Raw genomic sequence first — 18,101 nt, forward strand, 5'->3', positions numbered from 1 at the left:
CCCGCTGAGCCATTTACTGAAATGCACCCACACGCCATCATTGACCAAACAGCAAGATTTCCATAACCTAAGACATCCAAAGAACGAGGAAAGACAGCTGGAAAGTCACCTCACTTTTGGCCACAGCTCCTCTAAAGGAGCAGAGAAACCAGAGAGTCAAACCCCCTTTTTCCCAGATGTAGTTCGTTCTTGCCCCTGCACCTTCGTGAACTGCAGCTCACAGCAGTGATATCTTACCAAAGGGTTGTTTGGTTGGGTTTTTTTTTCTTTTTGGAAAAATTCCACCCTCCAATTTGCTCAGTGGGATCCCACACATGCTGGCATCGATACTGTGTTTCTAACAGGAAAAGCAGACTGCTCTTCTGTGGAGGCTTATCCATCCACTGCGGTACCCCTGTAGGTATGGGGATAGGCACAGGCACGGCAGGAGTGGAGCGGAGGAAAGGATGTGATTGTGCTGGCTGTGTTCTGACAGTGTCCCTGGGTGACATCAGGGAGCAATCCCTGCATTATACAGAGCTCATGGGGCAGTAAACCCATGCTTGCATACAGAAGGCCAGACTTCAAAGAACAGCAAACTTGGAGCCAGGGGGCGCGGATGCCTGGCCCCCGCCCTGGCACATCAGTTCTGCTGGGTCCCTCAATAAACTGTGTGCACACAAACAAAAATCGGTGAGGTTTTTGGGTGAGCAGGCACACAGCTTCTGGAGTTCTGCATGAGAAAAGATGACACTTGATGGCCAAAGCGTGCATTTTTAAAACTTAAAAAAAATAGATCCAAACTGCATTTGGAAAGCTTTGTCCAGCTAGGTTCATTTTTATGGTTGTAACTATATGATATCATATGGTTAAATGCCTTGTTATTTCTATGTGACATTACCTTCAGAACAATGCACAAAAACAAGGGCTGTACAGAAGACCTAACTACTTTTTCTCTTTTCTTTTTTTTTTTTAATGTAATCTCCCTCCTTTTACTTCTTCAGCTGCCTTCTATCAAATGGCACTGCATATTGCAAGTGTGCAGCTGGGTTCGAGGGGAACGGGACATTCTGCACAGGCAAGTGGACTTTGTTTCTTCCCTTTAGAAAAAAAAAAAAATACACACAAAAAAAGGGTGCTTGAAGCACTCTGTGGTCACAGTGGAGCTGTTGAGAGATGAGCACTTCCCTATGCACCAGTTAAAAAAGAGGAATTGCTGCCAGTTTGCTCAAAATGAGTGAGAGCCCACCAGGTGCGGATTCATAGCGAACAAAGGGCTCAGCATCTCCAAGTCAGGAGGCATTGTGCTAAGGGAGACCGGAGAAAAGGGTACATACCGTGCACAACCCGGGCCCCATTGTTCACAGAGTAATGAAACCTGCATTATGACTTCTACTCTTTTTCCCAACAAAGCCCAGCGAAGAGAGGCCAATTCAGGGTACAATAGCACTTCCAGCTATTGGAAGCTGTACAGCCCTACCGCTTCCTCATCTTTCTCAGCTTGCACAGATTTCTGAGGTGGTAAAATCAACTTCTTTAGACCGGAGAGATCTGAGAGAACCTCAGTAATGGGCAATAGCAGCCTATCCTAGGTGTCCCTCCAAAAGCCTGGGATAGCCAGACTTACAAAATAGACTGCTTCAGGCTACAGTGATTGTAATTAAATTTACAGTTGTTTTACTTAATCTTTAACTGATTAAAATACTAATTCTCTTGGGAACAGAAGCATATTTGTCTACTTACAATGGCTGGCAGGGTTCTAGTCCAAGATTTTAGCACTCTTACTCTAGCTGCTTTCTTTTTCTCTTCTGGCACATATCAACCAAATTCATTTTAATCTGCTGGTGGGAAATTCCCCATGTGCAGGAAGAGCTGGGTGACACAGGTCACCCATAGTGGCTCTGCACTCACCCTTACTCTCCTATACAGAATTCCTGGGCAAAACCAGTTACAGGACAAGGCATCTCCCCAGTCTGGCTCTTACAGCTGCTGAAACAGCAATTTGGGGTCATTTGAGGCAAAAACTAAAGCAATGCTTGGACTGATTTGTTTCACACTGGAGATCAGAAAAGGCTGCCTCCCTGCTCTCAGGGTAACCCAAGCAAGTTGAATCTGCCAGCCAGTGATTCATCCAAAGCTGGAGAAATGGCACAAGTATCCATCTGAATAACAACCAGGCCATTTTGTCTTGGGAGAGCTGGGTGTCATTACACTCTAGACCTTCTGCAAGAGAAGGCCATTTGATCTGCCTGCATAAAAAAGCAAGCTAAGGGAAAACTTCAGATGGCCATTTAATCTAGAGAAGAATGTGAAGGTCACTTTTTTGATGCTTGGTTGGAATGGGCAGAATCAGAAGATTGGAAGATACTGAAAGTCAGTCCTGGATGAATTCTTACCTTCCAGACTAGAAGCATCTTCTCAGCTTTCCCTCTTGTAATCAATAAGATGTGTTAAATATCTAGCACTAATGAAGTCTCTGGCCTCTTAAATCAGAAAGGTTCTGTGTTGCAAAAATGTTAGCAAATCCCTTTAAAACACAGAGACAGTTTAACCTGAAAAGCCAAAAGCCCTTTAAGCACGTTGGTTTAATCTGGGTTGTTGTCACTGTTCAGCTATTGATGCTTGCAAGACCAGCAATGGTGGCTGTTCTGCCAACGCAGAGTGCAGAAGAACAACACCTGGCAACAGAGCATGTGTCTGCAATGCTGGGTATACTGGAGATGGAATAGTCTGCATCGGTAAGCATTTGGGATCTCTCATATATCACTAGGAGGAAAATTTAAAAAGTGAGTTTTCCTGTGGGTGGAAGATCATGCATCTACTATGACCCAGAAGTGCAGTTTCCTGATACTATAGACCCTGATACTGAAGGCATCTCTGCGTGCCGCGTAGTTGATACTACTTGGCAAACCATGCAACTGCAGCAGCAGGGTGTGACAGCAAAGCTTATTGAAAAAGATCTACCTCTCAACAAGGATAGCCCCATCTTCAGCAGCTCAATACATTCACACCCCTCTGACCATTGCAAAATTAAGGACTTTTAGATGCTGTTATACCATACCTTCCCGAGCTATGGTTTTAAAAATGCTGACGACAGGGTTTTAGTCTTTACCAAGACAACTACAAGACCTAGACTGAGGTGTTAAGTAGCTAAGGGAATGAGTTTTATTGATTCACAGTTGTCATAAATCTGCATTCCTAGTATACTTTACTTAAAAGTCTCCCTTCCTGGGTTTTCAGAAGTCACTGTTGGGTTTTTTTATGATTATACTGTTTCTGTTTCATAAAGAAATCAACCCTTGTCTGGAGAACCATGGTGGATGTGACAAAAATGCAGAATGCACACAGACTGGACCCAATCAAGTGAGTACTTTGTCAGCACAGACAAATAAGACTGGCCAAGTGTTTACAGTTGGGTGAAGAAAGACTTCCCCATCTCGACTTTGTTTTTTAAATGGAAAAGTGGATATCATAACAAAAGTTCTGAAAAGTATATGCTCCTCTCAAAAAGGTATTTGAGGAGGAGTGCGGACAAACATGAAAAAAATTTCAGTAAGACAAATCCAAAACTGCAGAGGAAAGCAGTGTTTTGCTGTTTCAAGCGGTTGTTTTTCTCCTTTGAGAGGTTTTGATGTGAAAACCTATCCATTTGAAAGTATTGCCAGATACTGTTTCTTTCATTGTTATAGAAACTGTCCATGGAAAAATTCCATTTCAGACTAGCCCTTCTCCCAGCATAGCTCAAACGTATTCACGAGGAAACAAAACAGCCCAAATCACAGTTTTTGTGCAGGGGTTACAGCATACCAGCATCCACTCACTCCTCCGCTGTTCTGCATCTCCCGTGCAGAAGTACCATACACTCTCCAAAGAAAAAGAAGTATAAAAGGACAAAAGGACAAACTAATTGGCCCAGGAAACCAAGTGACACAGATTAGTGTTTCTATTTTTATAGCAGTTTCATGAGAAGTTGAACACCCCGATTGCAGCACTTCTTTTCACCCCCCTGTAGTTTCATATTGGCTGTTGGCAGGGCTGTAATCCTCCTGCAAGCACTGCACAACAGTCTGTCTTCTGGAGCAATGCAGGGAACAGCAACCAGGAGTCAGAGGCCACCTCCTGCCTTCCAGTTGTCCAGTGACAGGAGGGGCAATAGCCCTGTCAGCCCTTTTGCCAGCACTGATTAACTAACTCTTTGCCTTGACTGTCATTTGCCAGTCAGTACATTTCAGTGTGTAACTCCTTCCCCATCCCTCTAGAGAAGACAGGCGATAGCTATTTCCTTCTATACACCCTCGCTGGGGATAGTAGTAGCTACAACATGATTATTTATACTATCTTACCGATGGGAGTATAGCTAACGTCAGAACAATAATAACCTCCACTACAAAATCACATTGCAGCAGAGCCAAATGTACAGAACAGAGTCTGCTTTCTGTTCAGCTTTCAGTCGTCCACATACATCAAACACTGCTATTACACTGCCTACCAGTCTTATTTCTGCTGCAGAAATCTTGAATTTTCAATCTCCTACACAGTAAATGTGAATTCTAAACTGAGAACCATTAAGCAGTGAATTGGAGAGGAAGAGAAATCTGTTCTTCGCAGCCATGTTAATTTTTTATCTTTGTGATAATCGCAAGTGCAAAACAGAGTAACCATGACTTAAGTGTCAAACTCATTACTGCTGCATGGGAAGCTGGCAGTAACATCACGATTTCAAGTGTGCTTTGAAGATGTTTCATCATTTAAAAAAAAAAAAACAAAAAAACAGGAAGGGAGAAGAGCGGAGTACCAATCTCTGCATATAAAATGAGGGAAACAAATTAGAGGTTTAACCTGTTTCGCCAGCAAGATGACTGTGTGCAGCTGTCAGCAAGGCCATTTCAAATGACCAGGACAGCAGAGGGAAGAGGAGAGATGGACGGGCAGAGAAAGGGCAGACAGAGCCTCTTGGAAACTGCTATTTCCCAATCTCAGTCTCTGTTGCTCATGCTGGCTAAGAAGCTGCTGCAGAAGAGATTATGTACACAACAACACTGTGAAATAATCTGGCAAAAAAGTAAATTAAATATAAATATGCTGAAAAAAGTCAAACATCTTTCCATGTATGCATGTTCTCTGTTTTGGCTTTGTAGGCAGTATGTAATTGCTTGAAGGGGTACTCTGGAGACGGTAGAAGATGTACATACATCAGCCTGTGTTCACAAGTAAGTATCCATTTAAAGAGAGTATTTAAGGTCTTCTTGTAATCATTACGCTTTTGGGTTTTGTATGCATTCAAAACTAAGTCAGATGCATAGATCTGGAACCTTCTATGCCCAGAATCCACTTATGTTGACTTAGCCAATTTTTAAAAGTGCTTAGTTCAGTACACACTTTGGTGCCATCACTGTTTGAGCAACTAGACAAGCAGTAAGGGCTTTTCCTGGACTGCAACCTGGACATAATACAAATAAGGTCCTGGACTTATCACTGAGTCTTTAAAGAAAAAAACAAAAAAAAAAAAACACAACACACACAACTTCAGATCTAGAGAAACAGATCCTAGTTTTTAGGGGCACAGTGCAAGTCACGTCTTCTTAGCAGATTTTTTTTTGTCCTTGCCTGAACTGATCTAAAAAGCCACCATTTACATTTGTGTCTGGGACCCAGAGGGTTGCCAACATTTCTTCTAGGCAAGACAGTTAAAGAGCTTGATTCAAATGTTAAAAGAAAGAAGTGTGATCTATTGCCTGTTACCTGTAATGCAAAAAAAAAAAAAAAAAAAAAAAAATCAAAGGTTCAGGTTATTGATGCTCAGGGACCAGTTCTAACTGTTCTAGGAGCCAGGTGATTGGGAATCAAAGAGAATAGCCTACAGTAGATCAAAAACCCCATTTATTTTTAATATTCTCCTGTCATTAAGTCCTCTGGTGTGATTTGGGACCGTATCCGTGCAGCCTGAACAAGAGAAACAATCAAGTGTCAGAACACACATCCCCACCTCAGTCCGAAATTTCTATAGCCCAATCAGAATATCAAGTCCTCACTTGTTGGGTCGTTACCACTGAAATCCATGTTGGGGCAACCCAGGGTCAGGGGCCTGTGCATGCCCAGGCTCCCTGGAGTAGATGTTTCCAGCGGAGATCCCAGCCTGCAGGCTCACCTAGGGCAGAGTTCCCATGAATTGGTCAAAGAACGGAGCCCTGCAGCCCCTACGTTCACGCGCAGGCTGCGTCCCAAACACATCCCTGTGGATACGTCATACAGGATAGCAACGCTGCCAGCTGTGGAAGAGGCAGCCAGTCAATAGTGGAAGAGAGGAGGCAAGATGGTGGATGGGAGAACAGAAGCCTCACTTGATGGGGAGGTTTAAAAAAAAAAAAAAAAACAAAAAACCAACCCACATTTTCTATACCAACCATCTCCTTTTTTTCCCTCCACAAGATGCAACGCAGGGCTTCCCGTGGCATTCCTCATTTTTCCCCTCACTGATCACTGCAGGCAGACAACCAGCCACGTTCGTTTCGCACGAGCTAGCTCTCACACTGCAAGCCACATGTTCGCAAGCAGCGCGGTTCTCTGCACCAGCCACGTTGCTCTGCTTCTTGGCAAGCTGCAGCGGCGACATTTCCACTCTTCTGGGCACATTAATCCTTTGTGCTCCGGCCACAGTGACACTAATTCTCACCCTCCCAGCCTGGCCTGTCTAACCTTGAAAGGTGGCAGAGATGAAAGAGCGAGGGCAAAAACAGAAGCCGGAGGCCGGGGAGCTCAAAGTTATGATCTACTGCTTCCTATGATTTTGTATGCTTTTGCCTTTTCCTATGCCTTGTGCCAGCAACTTTGCTTTCAATTGACTAATTACGCCAAGCTAATTATATATATATATGAAAAAATTGCAGTATTGAGAAGTGTTGCTGCCACACCAAAGGCTAACCTGGCTTCACTTTGGCAAACTTCTGTGTCGCAAAGCTTCATGGCAAGCCACGACAAACCCAGGATTGCCAACTGCCCACCTAAAGCTAGCCAAATGAATAGCAAGTGCATTCAAATCCACCACTTATAGTCAGTACTCACTATGGCCTGTCAAGTCAGGCCCCACTGGTAGCTCCCAAAGGAGCTTCTGCTCCCACTCGTGGCCCATGGGAAATGGTCCCCAAGATGACTGGCAACAGAAACAACACCATGAAACAAGCATGAAGACAGAAAACAAGATGCCTTCTCAATTTTTCCGATTTGCCCTCAAGTCCAGGATAGAATCTTATTTGCAAATGGAGGTGCTAGCTGGGGAGCACCCACTTGTGACTGGGTAGAGCTCTGAACCCCAGCACGCTGCTCCTGTGGGAGGAACATCTCCCCTTAGCACAGTGAGCTTCCCGGAGGCAGGCAGCCAGGTGAGGTGCATCACTGCTGCTCCAAGCCTTAGGTCACCCTGGTGACACACCCAAGTGTAGACAGGAGATGTTTTAGAGGAGAACACATGTGGCAGGTCCCCATTTCAGCCATCCTGGGCCATCAGACAGATGCAGAACAACAAAACAGTCCTATGGTGACGGTCCTTCAGAAATCCAGGCTCCTAGCACCGTAACAGTGATTTACAGCTATAAATAGTTCCTGTCAAAGTGAGCCAATGCTGCCTCAGCACAGCGGCTAAGACTCATCCCCAAGGTCCAGACTGAAACCTGCCTAGAAATTTTTGGATTCTTATAACACCATGCACTGAAGATACAAGGAGGGAATCAAAACTACATCCTCTGCGTCAAAGAAGAATTATAATCCTTACGAACCTTAAACGCTCTTTACTGTTTGGAAGAAAGTATATACTGTCACAGGTTCCAGTAAGGTCTGGTTTCAAAAAGCTGTTGGGATTAAGGCTTTCTAAGATATGTACACTGGGGGGGAAAGTGGTGAACTAGAATTGTTCTGTACACCTGGCAATGAAGGAAGTAAAAATTTTAACTTTTCATTTTACAAGAATAATGGAGGCTGCAGTGAATTTGCTATCTGTAATGACACCGAGCTGACAGAAAGGACCTGCACCTGCAAACCTAACTACGTTGGGGATGGATTTAAGTGCCGAGGCAATATCTTTCAGGTAAAGTGCTGCACATATTTGTTCTCTTCAGATAGTCATTTAATACAATGGCTGTCTCTTGAAGCATGCCAGTTTTTCTCTTGAGCAAATTGGTAATTCTCCCCCAAAATTTGAAATAATCCCAATCCAAGAAACCAGGAACAGGATGCTGCAAGATTTTACCTGCCTGAAAAAAAAAACAACACAAAAAAATAAACCCAACCACAACTGATGGACAATCCTTATGACTGCAGTACTAGGTATTTTTAGGTTTCAAAGAAGCCTGTTCTTTGGTAGAGCAAGGTAAGAAAAGAACGAGAGCAACCAGGTGGGCAGCATTTGTTCCAAGCCAGAAGTTCTTTTCCAAGTGCTGCACTTGTTTGTACTCCAGATGTTGCGCCACGTTTGCAGCACTGTTACAAAGTCTTGTTCTTGATTGCAGGAGCTTCTCAGGGACTCCAACACATCCAGGTTTTATTTCCACTTAGAGGTAAGAAAAGGTCAAGTTTTTTGTTGTTGTGGTTTTTTTTTTTTCGGGGGGGGGGGGGGTGAAGGAAGGTGGAGGGGGGATGTTCCCCTCTTTTCTTTGTTTTGCCTCAAGAAGGGGGCAGAGAGTAGGCATGAATCTGGCATGTACCAACATCCTTCAACTTAATTAGAACTGGATTTGCATGATCAGCCACTAATATTAGAGATGCTCTAATTTAAACTTTTAACTATCATTAAAACCCCTAGAGAATTAATAACAAAGACTGAGATCCCAGCCCCTCCAGACCAATCATAAAACTGGCACTTTCACTCATTCACAGTCTGAGATCTTCCAGCCCATTTCTCACAAACTCTGACATGAGCAAAAATCACTCTTCTACCTCTGCTATATTTCCAAACTTGCAATGCTGTTTTCAGTTCCCCCTTGAAAATGTCGCAGGATGCTGCTGTGTGTTGCTAGAGCGCCAACGCACACCACCCGTTCTCACTGCTTTTTGGAGACTGGCAGCAGTAATTCCCCATTTACCCAGAGCCTCAGGGCAGCACAAGTCTGTATGCTGGCCTGCTAGTCCAAAGACTTGTATTCTAGCTTCAATTGCACTACCATGGTAAACGGAAGGCTTCCTCTCTCTTCAGCAGAGCGCTCTTCTTATTTTAGTTTCTTAGTCCTGATTGCAACTGCCTGCAATACCCCAGGTCCATTTGTCCCTCTAACAGTAATTAATCTACTCCTAGGTACAAGCAGTCGTGTATCAGCTAAACACACGTACAAGACATGCATATATCCACTCGCGACTATCTCAAGGTGGCAGGGGTTTGCCCAGATGGAATACCCCTGCTCCATCCTCCCTATGCTTTGTGTTGATTCAGAGCTTTCCCTCTTCTCCTGTTTGTTACTGCAGAGGAAACTTGGCTATAAGGCAAAATCTTACCATCTGATATCCATGGGCAGTGGTGACAGACAGGGCTAGCAAGGAAAGTCCGCACCATACAAGAGTTTCTCTCACCCTTGTGTTGCAGGGAAGGGAATCCAACATGCAACAGGGCTGGGGGCACCACTCCCCACTGAGCAGGGCTGTCTCCATCACTGCGTGACATTATGTGCGTTAATGACTCTTTACTGCTTTGTCCTCTTAAATTTGACAGGCCTCATTTATCAGAGATATTGCAGGCCCTGGCCCTTTCACTCTGTTTGTACCTCACACAGACGTACTAAACAGCGACCCGCAAGTAAGTAAGAAGGCCAGAAGTTTTTGGTGAGCTGGCCATGAGTTTTTGGATTCAGGGACGTTGCTCAACTGCTTCTCAACTCCTCCACTTTCTGCTACAGGTCAAGGACTGGACTGCCAAAGGAATGATGGCTCAAGTCCTCCGGTACCATATGGTGGGTTGTGCCAGTCTATTGTACAATGACCTGACAACAGTCACCAACATCACCTCTCTCCATGGGGACCCAATACACATCAGCTACTCTCAGGTGACAGAGCATGAAGAGGCAAGGGGCAGAATAATCAAACAGTCTGCTCTCATTCAGCTTTTCTTTTATGAATGGTTCCCTTTCCTCCCCTGATGCACAAAAACAAACAAATAGCATTAAAAGAACATTGCCCATTCAGCTGAAGTGTTCAGCACTTATCTGCTATGCGAACAGTAGAGTTGTACAACTCTTGCTTTAACACAAGTTATTTTATCCTCAGACTCTGGCTTTATGAGCATGATGAGGTTGAAAAAGCAAAGGGCAATTTATTAAAACCAAAGCTACTGGGGCTCACCGTATCAAAGAACCTTGGCACCAGCCTCACCCTCCCACAGGGTTCCACAGAAAACATGTTTTTGTTGCCTTTCCAGAACTCGCTGATTTTGAATAACAAAGCTGAAATTATACTCAGTGATGCTGTTGGCACAAACGGCGTGATCCATGTCATAAACCAAATTCTGGTCCCATCACATATGCAGGATTTCCCCCTTAAGAAGGTACGTACAGCTCATTGCCGTTCTTAACCCAGGGACTTTTTCACAGTTACTGTTAGATATATAAATCACATAAGTCATACAAAAAAACAAAACACCAAACAGTGATACTAAAAATATCTTCTACAAACATCAGTTTACATTGCTGAAGAAGTTAAATATTTAAAATTCATTCAGGAATTACATTTATACTAAGAACAGTATAAGAGGACTTCTGCACAGGGCTTTTGCAGTGGCATTGATTTCATAACAGAGAGTGACAGCATAAAGCAAGCTAATATCTACCCATATAATGTATTTATTAGATAAATTACTGAAGATGCCTTTCTTTGTAGGAAAGCCTTAAAATGGTTGCAGCCAAACACGGATACATCCTGTTCAGCAGTTTGCTAGAGGTAAGGACACAACACAGACATGGCACAAGGCATCACTGGCAGGATGGTGTTCAGTGAAGCCAACAGGGTCACGACACAGTACACAACCCTGGTCACCATGTGGTCCATCTCCCACAGATGTGGAGTGATGTCAAGCAGACCCACAGCTATCTTTTCCCTCACCACTCAGCTCTGTCCTACCGTATGTCAAGTTACATGGCAAGGTTTGACCCAAGTATGACTTTTTGAGCCCAAAGTTGGGCTTTTAGCCTGTTTTTCAGCAGACAGCCCCTGGTGGTGAAGCACTTCTGAGAATTCAGTCATGTAACTCAACTTGGGCAGCTCAACTCAGGCATATGTTTTTTTAAAGTCATGGTGCTGGCAAGCTGGTGACCAGGCAGCCCGCTGCATCCCAGTTACACCAGACATTCACACCATTTCATCAATGTTGTTTTAGATGGAACATTAATCCTCTGCCCCAATTTTTGGTACGTTGCAGAAAAACAACCTGCTTGGGCTGATCAACGATCCTGTTCACAAACCCGTCACGCTCTTCTGGCCCACAGACGCAGCCATCCGTGGACTGCCGCAGGAACAGCAGGACTTCCTCTTCAAGAAGTCCAACACGGACAAACTGGTGCAGTACCTCAAATTCCACATCGTCCGTGACGCTGCGGTGAGCCCTTGCTTTTTAGGAGCATTGCCAAGGCCAAGACATGCAAGCCCAGACACATGCATCTCCCCTCTTCCCTTTCCAGGTGTTGGCCTACCAGCTCCCCCGCTCCACCTCTCTGAAGACCCTGCAGGGCTCCAACCTCAGTGTTAGCTGTGGGAATAACCGGGAGATTGTAAGTGTTCACCCTGCTGGCAGATTTACACCTTGCCCCTGCTGCAGGATCTGCTCATGCAGACCCCACTGTGCCTGTGCATAGACCCCAGAAAAGGGGCATCGAAACTCAGTTGACCTTTGCCAGTCTGTGCCAACAGCCAGAAAACCAGGGCAGCCACTCCAACACTTTCAGCCAACTAGATCACAGCATCACAGAATGTTCGGGGTTGGAAGGGACCTCTGTGGGTCATCTAGTCCAATCCCCTGCTGAAGCAAGGTCACCTACAGCAGGCTGCACAGGACCTTGTCCAGGCAGGTTTTGAATATCTCCAGAGAAGGAGATATTCATATAATAGATATAGAATAGATGCTTTGTAAGACTCTTTGGAGCTGTCATTTCCTCTATTGGCAGATGCTATTTGTTCAGAACAGCTCTCAGCTATCTCAGAACTGAAACACCAGCACGTTTTTAGCTTCTCCTACCATGAAATACACAATGGAAAACTATTAAGATGAACACGGCTTTGACAGAAGCCCTGTGAATGTAGCATCTGCATACAGACTCTGGTTTGTAAGCACTCACAAGCGAAGACTGCAGGCATGCACGCAGCCTCTTAAGCCAGAACAATGGCACATTTTTCTTTGCAAACGTACCAGATCCTACCCACAAAATCCCTGGCAAGCATCTGCCTCCGGAAGCAGGGCTAAGCCTAAACATGCATCGGGTAAACTTGCAGACATCAGGTTGGCGTACTCTGTTGCCTTCAGGAAAGGAAAAAAATTTGCCCATCTGTGATGTTCTAGCATTCAACTACAGGAAGAGAGGTCCTAAACTGGTTTAGAGCAGAGGGAGGACTGTCCCTAAAACCCACGCAGGGCCTGGATTCAGCCTGGCCCCAAGAAATACTGGCTCATGACTTGTCACACGCCCCCTCTCCCCATCTCATCTCTCAGGGTGCGCTTTTTCTGAATGACAGACAGTGTAAGATAGTGCAGCGGCAGCTGGAGTTTGATGGGGGCATTGCCTACGGCATCGACTGCCTGCTGACGGACCCCAGCCTGGGGGGACGCTGCGACAGCTTCTTCACTGTGGATTTCATGGTCAGTCCGCTTTGTTGGTCCCCCGCTCTGGCACAGCCCAAGGGCCAAACCCATCCTCACAGAGACCAGGGCAACACTTGCAGCAGCTTTGGCACTGCTGAGCTTAACTCCCACCACTTCAGGCTGGCTTCGTCTGCTGCACTGGTTAAAGCCAAGGTTAAGAAGCACAGCACCACACCCGAAAGATGCATCCTGCATCCACACAAAGCAACGCACAGGATAAGCAATCTCAGTTACGAGCAGCTTAGCAAGCCCTGACCACTTATCAGCAATTCTGCTCAGACCGGAGCAGTACCTTACAAATGCAAGCATGAATATGAGCAAAGACGGATTTTTCCAGCATGCTTTTAAATTAATACGTGTTCACACTATGAATTTGGTCATAGAGACTGTATTTACAAAGTGCCCAGTTACAGAGAAACAGCAGTGCTGCCCCAGCTGCAGAGGGTACTTAAGGCCACGAGACAGAGAGCTGCCTGGTCTGTTAGCCAGGCTCTCAGGCCCTCACATTTCTTACTTTCACAGAAATATCCTTTAGCACACCTGAACAGGCACTGTTAGCGTGGAGGATTTTCCTCCATCAACTTTGGTGTGTCCCACAAACAGGAAGTTTTGAAACGCATTTTGAAATGGTTTCAAGACCATGTTTACTTCAGTTTAATTCAAATGTATGAAAATAATGTCTAGACTGGAAAAAAAATTTCATGTAGTCAGTCTTAAAAAAGCTTATTGGAATTTATATTTCAACTATAAAGCCAACATTTGTGTGTATCCTGTCTGCTCAAGTTACCTTTTGTTTAGTGATTTTGTTAAATGAAATTTAATAGATATAATTTCCTCAGATCTGGTCAGCGCTTCCTGAGAAGTAACCATTTATCTCTGCTCTAAAATTAGATAGCCAGATCTGATGCAGCCCACGTCAATATCTGTTTGAAGATTATTCACCATCTCTTCACTGCTTGTTTAAATCCAGAGCAAATTTTATTCTTCCAGAACTTATATTCTGGTATCAAAACTGCATTTCACAGCACTAAATTAACGCATCTGTTTTGTTGTCATTCTCCTCTCTTCTTTCTCCAGAAATTTTTATAATCTGTTTCAAGTATAATTAGCCTGCGCTCTTCTCTGCTCATATTTGCTGTGCTCATAAAACAGACTTCTTGTCAATGACAAACAGCCTTTTGTTGCCATTGTTTTAACTTATTTTTCTTTTCTATTTTGTACAACAGGGGCATTGTGTTAGCTGTTTCACCAGTTCTAAATGCCCTCCAGGCACAAAACCAAAGGTAAGACGTTAAACTGTTGCATTTGAGCAGTCTAACCTGCTCTTCTCTGTGCTTCACACAGGCAAACTAGAGTGAGTTGCTCTGAAAAAATAAAAAGAGAACCCTCAACAGTGCAACGACACTGTTAAGTGATGCCATAAAGCCTCCGGGACAAAGCTGTCCCTGGGCAAACACCCAGGCACTGGTGGCAGGGGCCCTTTGTTGGTCTCGCACAGCATCCACACAGCGAGTGCTTCGGTTTGCTTTGGAGCCGCCCCTCCATCCTCATTGATGGTGCGTAGCAAGTCAGGAATCGGAGAAGGCAGGGGCCTCACGCCTGCACTCTTCACCTTGGTTTAGATTGGATATTAGGAAAAATGTCTTTACTGAAAGAGTGGTCAGGCACTGGAACAGGCTGTGCAGGGAGGTGGTGGAGTCACCATCCCTGGAGGGGTTCAAAAAACCTGTAGATATGGCACTTCAGGACATGGCTTAGGAGGCATGGTGGTGTTAGGGTGACAGTTGGACTTGATGATCTTAGAGCTCTTTTCCAACCTTAATGATTCTACAATTCACACATCACATTTCGATTGAACACACATCAGAAAGAGTAATTTAAAGAGGGAAAACCCCAAACCTCCACACAGCACTCATCTTCCTATGGTTTTCCCCCCCTCCTCTGCACTGGCACACGCGACACCCAGGAAGGGATCCACTGGTGCACGTACGAGTCCTACGGGCTACAGAGGGACGGCTGCCGCAGGAACTGCTCCATGGTCATCCACACGGCCAAGTGCTGCAAGGGTTACTTTGGGCCAGACTGCCAAGGTAGGACGCCCTGACCTCCCCGAGCCCAGCTGCGCAGCATCCAGAGGCTGAGCTGCGAGCCCTGGGGCAGGGGGGACGGGGAGAGACCGGCCGTGAGATGGGGGAACCCTGTTGCAAGAGCTGAAGCACACAGAAAGCATTACGGCTTTTCCACTCCACGTAGTCTCTTTTTCACATTTACAGCTTTAAGCTCCAGGCTGGTAGCAAACCAAGTGAGTGCTATAAAGAGCAAAGGCTGCTCTGCTGTACCTGAGCCTAGAGAGTCTTAATTGCCCACCAGCCAAAAGTCCTTTCATCACAAAACCAGACACCAGGCTGGTGACAGTGACGCCAGGACACACCAGAGGCACAGCATGGGGTTCCTCAGCCACCTGCAAGCACACACACCACTGGTGCCAGCTCAGGAACCGTAGCTTGGAGCAGGCAGGAGGCAGCTTGGGCAGCTTTACCTCCAGCTGTCCATTAGCAGACACCAACAGACCATGTCCTCCTCCACCTGCCAGCCCCACCGGGGAATGGTGGGTCAGGATCCAGGCTGGGATCTCTGCTGGCAGACAGGTCTGGGCACATGTAGCCCTGCCGGCTCACTGTCTGGGTTTTACAGGCAGACACATGGGGGTCCCGGGCAGCTTTGGCCAGCCCAGCCCGAGCTCCCTTTGGGCTCACGCAGGCAGACGGAGGTGCACAAGCAAGGCTGGGTTTGGGCAGGGGCTGGGCAGTGCCATTCACTGGTGGGTCTGACCGAGCACGCAGACCCAGGGCTGGAAGGGTCTGCCACACGCCTCCAGCAGGAGTTGTAAAAGTGCGTTGAGGAGTTTGGAGCACAAGGCTTGCAGTCACAGTTGCCACAGCTGCTTTTACACACCCCAACAGAAATGCATTTACAGGTATTTTCCTGCTCAAGCATTTTTACAGGAAAATAAATAACAAATCATGACAACAAGTAAACACACACTTAAGCTAAATAGCCACTTTTTTTTTTTTTTTTAAACCTTTCAGCTTGCCCAGGAGGCCCAGAGATACCATGCAATAACCACGGCTCCTGCGACGACGGTTACGCTGGGACAGGAGAGTGCCACTGCGACAGCGGCTTCAACGGGACGGCGTGTGAGCTCTGCTTGCCAGGCAGATACGGCTCCAGCTGCAGGCGTACGTTGAAATTTCCTTGCCATGCAGTTGCCCATGTTGCACCCAAACTATTTTGTCAGTGATGGGTTAAGTAAACCAAGAAACGCTTCCCTCTTTCAACACCAACGTTTTTCCTGAATGCCTCCTCACAGGGAGGGAGGTCACAGGGTCTCAGAAGTAAGAAGGAGAAGGCGGGGGGGGGGGCAGAGGCTTACTTAGATTTCTCTGCAAGGCTCCTCCTGTTCTTACGTGGCACATAAGCAACAGGGAAAGGAGACAGAGCCTCTATCAACAAGTGCTTTCAACCACAGCACAGCCCTCTTCCCCATTCCCATAAAGGGCAAGATAGCATTTTAACAGTGTGGTTCCTCAAGGATTGCAGGAGACCAAGGCCACTCACTACTGTTGCAACAGAGAAGAACAAGGACACAGAGATGAAGGCAGTTTGTGAAGAGGGACAGCACCCAAGAAATTGCTCACATAATCCATTTCCCTGTAGTTTTAAATGTAAACTAGGTAGAACAGGGATCAATATCACCCTTTAACCTTAAATGTTTTCACAACATAAATCTTTCAGATAGGAAGCTACAACATTAACCCTTCCATCCTAACCATGTGTACCTGTAGTGGTCAGGACACACATACGGTGGGGTTTATAAAATAGATATCCTTGGGGTGTGGGCAAGACACTAGGCTGAGATACCAATGCTCAAGAGTATGCTTACCTGGAATTTATCTATTTTACAGCACAACATAGCATAAACTGTGTGAGCTGGCAGTCTGACCCAGACTGTGATATCCAACAGAAAAAAGTGTTTTATAGCCCCTTCTCTTTAGTGTGTATCTATGTCCACCAAAAATTAGATAACCAGAGGGTGAAACTCCTTTTCAGCAGAACCAGCTTTTCACAGAATCACTTTCTCCAATCCAACATCATTTTCCCCTTTAAAAAACAATATTTCAGGAAGAGGGATAAGGCAAGAAAGGATGCTACTTCATTACATTATAAAACAGAGCCAGCAGTAATTCCACAAGAACTCAACATGTAAGTTATTGCAGGGCCCAAAGAGGGGGAAAAAAAACCTATCACCTATATATTAAATCAGCCCTTCATGCTTCAGTTTTCAGGGCACAAGGGATAACACTCCATATATAAAATGAACAAAACACACTCAGAAGCTTTTAGTCATAAAAATGTCTAATACGCAACACCCCACCCCCACTCCCAAAAAAACACAGCTAATTTGCCCATACTTTACAGCAAAGGTCACTCACCTCATATTTAGTTTCCCTGCTCTGTCAGACCATCTCCCAAGCACCCCTCACTTCTCTCTGGCTAAAAGGCTTCCCCACAGCCAGCAGCTGCCACGCGTTAGGGCAGTATCAGGCCGGGTCTTCAGCTCAGCCGTTAACTTCTCACTGCCACAGCTGTTTATGAAGTTTGCTGCTCTACCACAACAAAGACAAATATTCATTTTCAGAGGCACATTGAATAAATGCCAGTTATAAAATAATCGGATCACAGGATAATTCAGGTTGGAAGGGACCTCAGGAGGTCTCTAGCCCAACCCCTGCTCAAAGCAGGGTCAGCTCTGAGCTCACACCAGGTTGTTCGGGCTTGCAAACCTCAAAGGATGGAAACTGCGCAACCACTCTGGGCAGTCTGGCCCACTGCTTGACTGGCCTCTTGGTAAAAAACAATGAAGTTAAATTTATCTAAATAATACTGTGTCTAAACCGACAGTTTAGTTGCTGTTTCTCTATGGAAAGGCTTTCCCCATTCCCAAAGGCAGCTCTGTAAGTGATCCCTCTGCGTTCCTTTTGCAGCCTGCGAATGCAAGACCAACGGGCAGTGCGACGAAGGCTATTCAGGAACGGGACGATGTTTCTGTGAAACGGGATGGACTGGCCGGCTGTGTGAAACCAAGCTAGGTCTCTGCCTCTTCTCACCAGGCTCTGCCACGTGGAGCCACGGGCTGATAGCACTTGCAATTCAACGGAGGGCTTGTGTAGAGAAGAGAGAAAGGGTTAATAATGTCAGAAGCCCTCAGTAGAGGCTACGGGGCTCTGCCCCAGAC

The 18,101-nt window shown here is 45.7% G+C and overlaps 1 protein-coding gene across 2 annotated transcripts in view; it reads left to right on the forward strand.

The window, feature by feature from the left end:
• The window catches only part of STAB2 (stabilin 2), an 87,932-nt gene that overhangs the window by 57,117 nt on the left and 12,714 nt on the right, over positions 1 to 18,101 (forward strand). For both annotated transcript variants that reach the window (XM_075427884.1, XM_075427886.1), the window contains 17 exons: positions 984 to 1,057; positions 2,592 to 2,717; positions 3,269 to 3,342; positions 5,118 to 5,189; positions 7,940 to 8,059; positions 8,481 to 8,528; positions 9,674 to 9,757; positions 9,858 to 10,004; positions 10,376 to 10,501; positions 10,834 to 10,893; positions 11,372 to 11,548; positions 11,631 to 11,720; positions 12,656 to 12,802; positions 14,032 to 14,088; positions 14,772 to 14,895; positions 15,895 to 16,044; positions 17,851 to 17,955. In XM_075427884.1, the coding sequence (XP_075283999.1) occupies positions 984 to 1,057; positions 2,592 to 2,717; positions 3,269 to 3,342; positions 5,118 to 5,189; positions 7,940 to 8,059; positions 8,481 to 8,528; positions 9,674 to 9,757; positions 9,858 to 10,004; positions 10,376 to 10,501; positions 10,834 to 10,893; positions 11,372 to 11,548; positions 11,631 to 11,720; positions 12,656 to 12,802; positions 14,032 to 14,088; positions 14,772 to 14,895; positions 15,895 to 16,044; positions 17,851 to 17,955 (1,781 nt within the window). The remainder of the gene's footprint in view (positions 1 to 983; positions 1,058 to 2,591; positions 2,718 to 3,268; positions 3,343 to 5,117; positions 5,190 to 7,939; positions 8,060 to 8,480; positions 8,529 to 9,673; positions 9,758 to 9,857; positions 10,005 to 10,375; positions 10,502 to 10,833; positions 10,894 to 11,371; positions 11,549 to 11,630; positions 11,721 to 12,655; positions 12,803 to 14,031; positions 14,089 to 14,771; positions 14,896 to 15,894; positions 16,045 to 17,850; positions 17,956 to 18,101) is intronic.

This window comes from Opisthocomus hoazin, chromosome 8, assembly GCF_030867145.1.
Source record: "Opisthocomus hoazin isolate bOpiHoa1 chromosome 8, bOpiHoa1.hap1, whole genome shotgun sequence".
Taxonomy (NCBI): Eukaryota; Metazoa; Chordata; class Aves; order Opisthocomiformes; family Opisthocomidae; genus Opisthocomus; species Opisthocomus hoazin.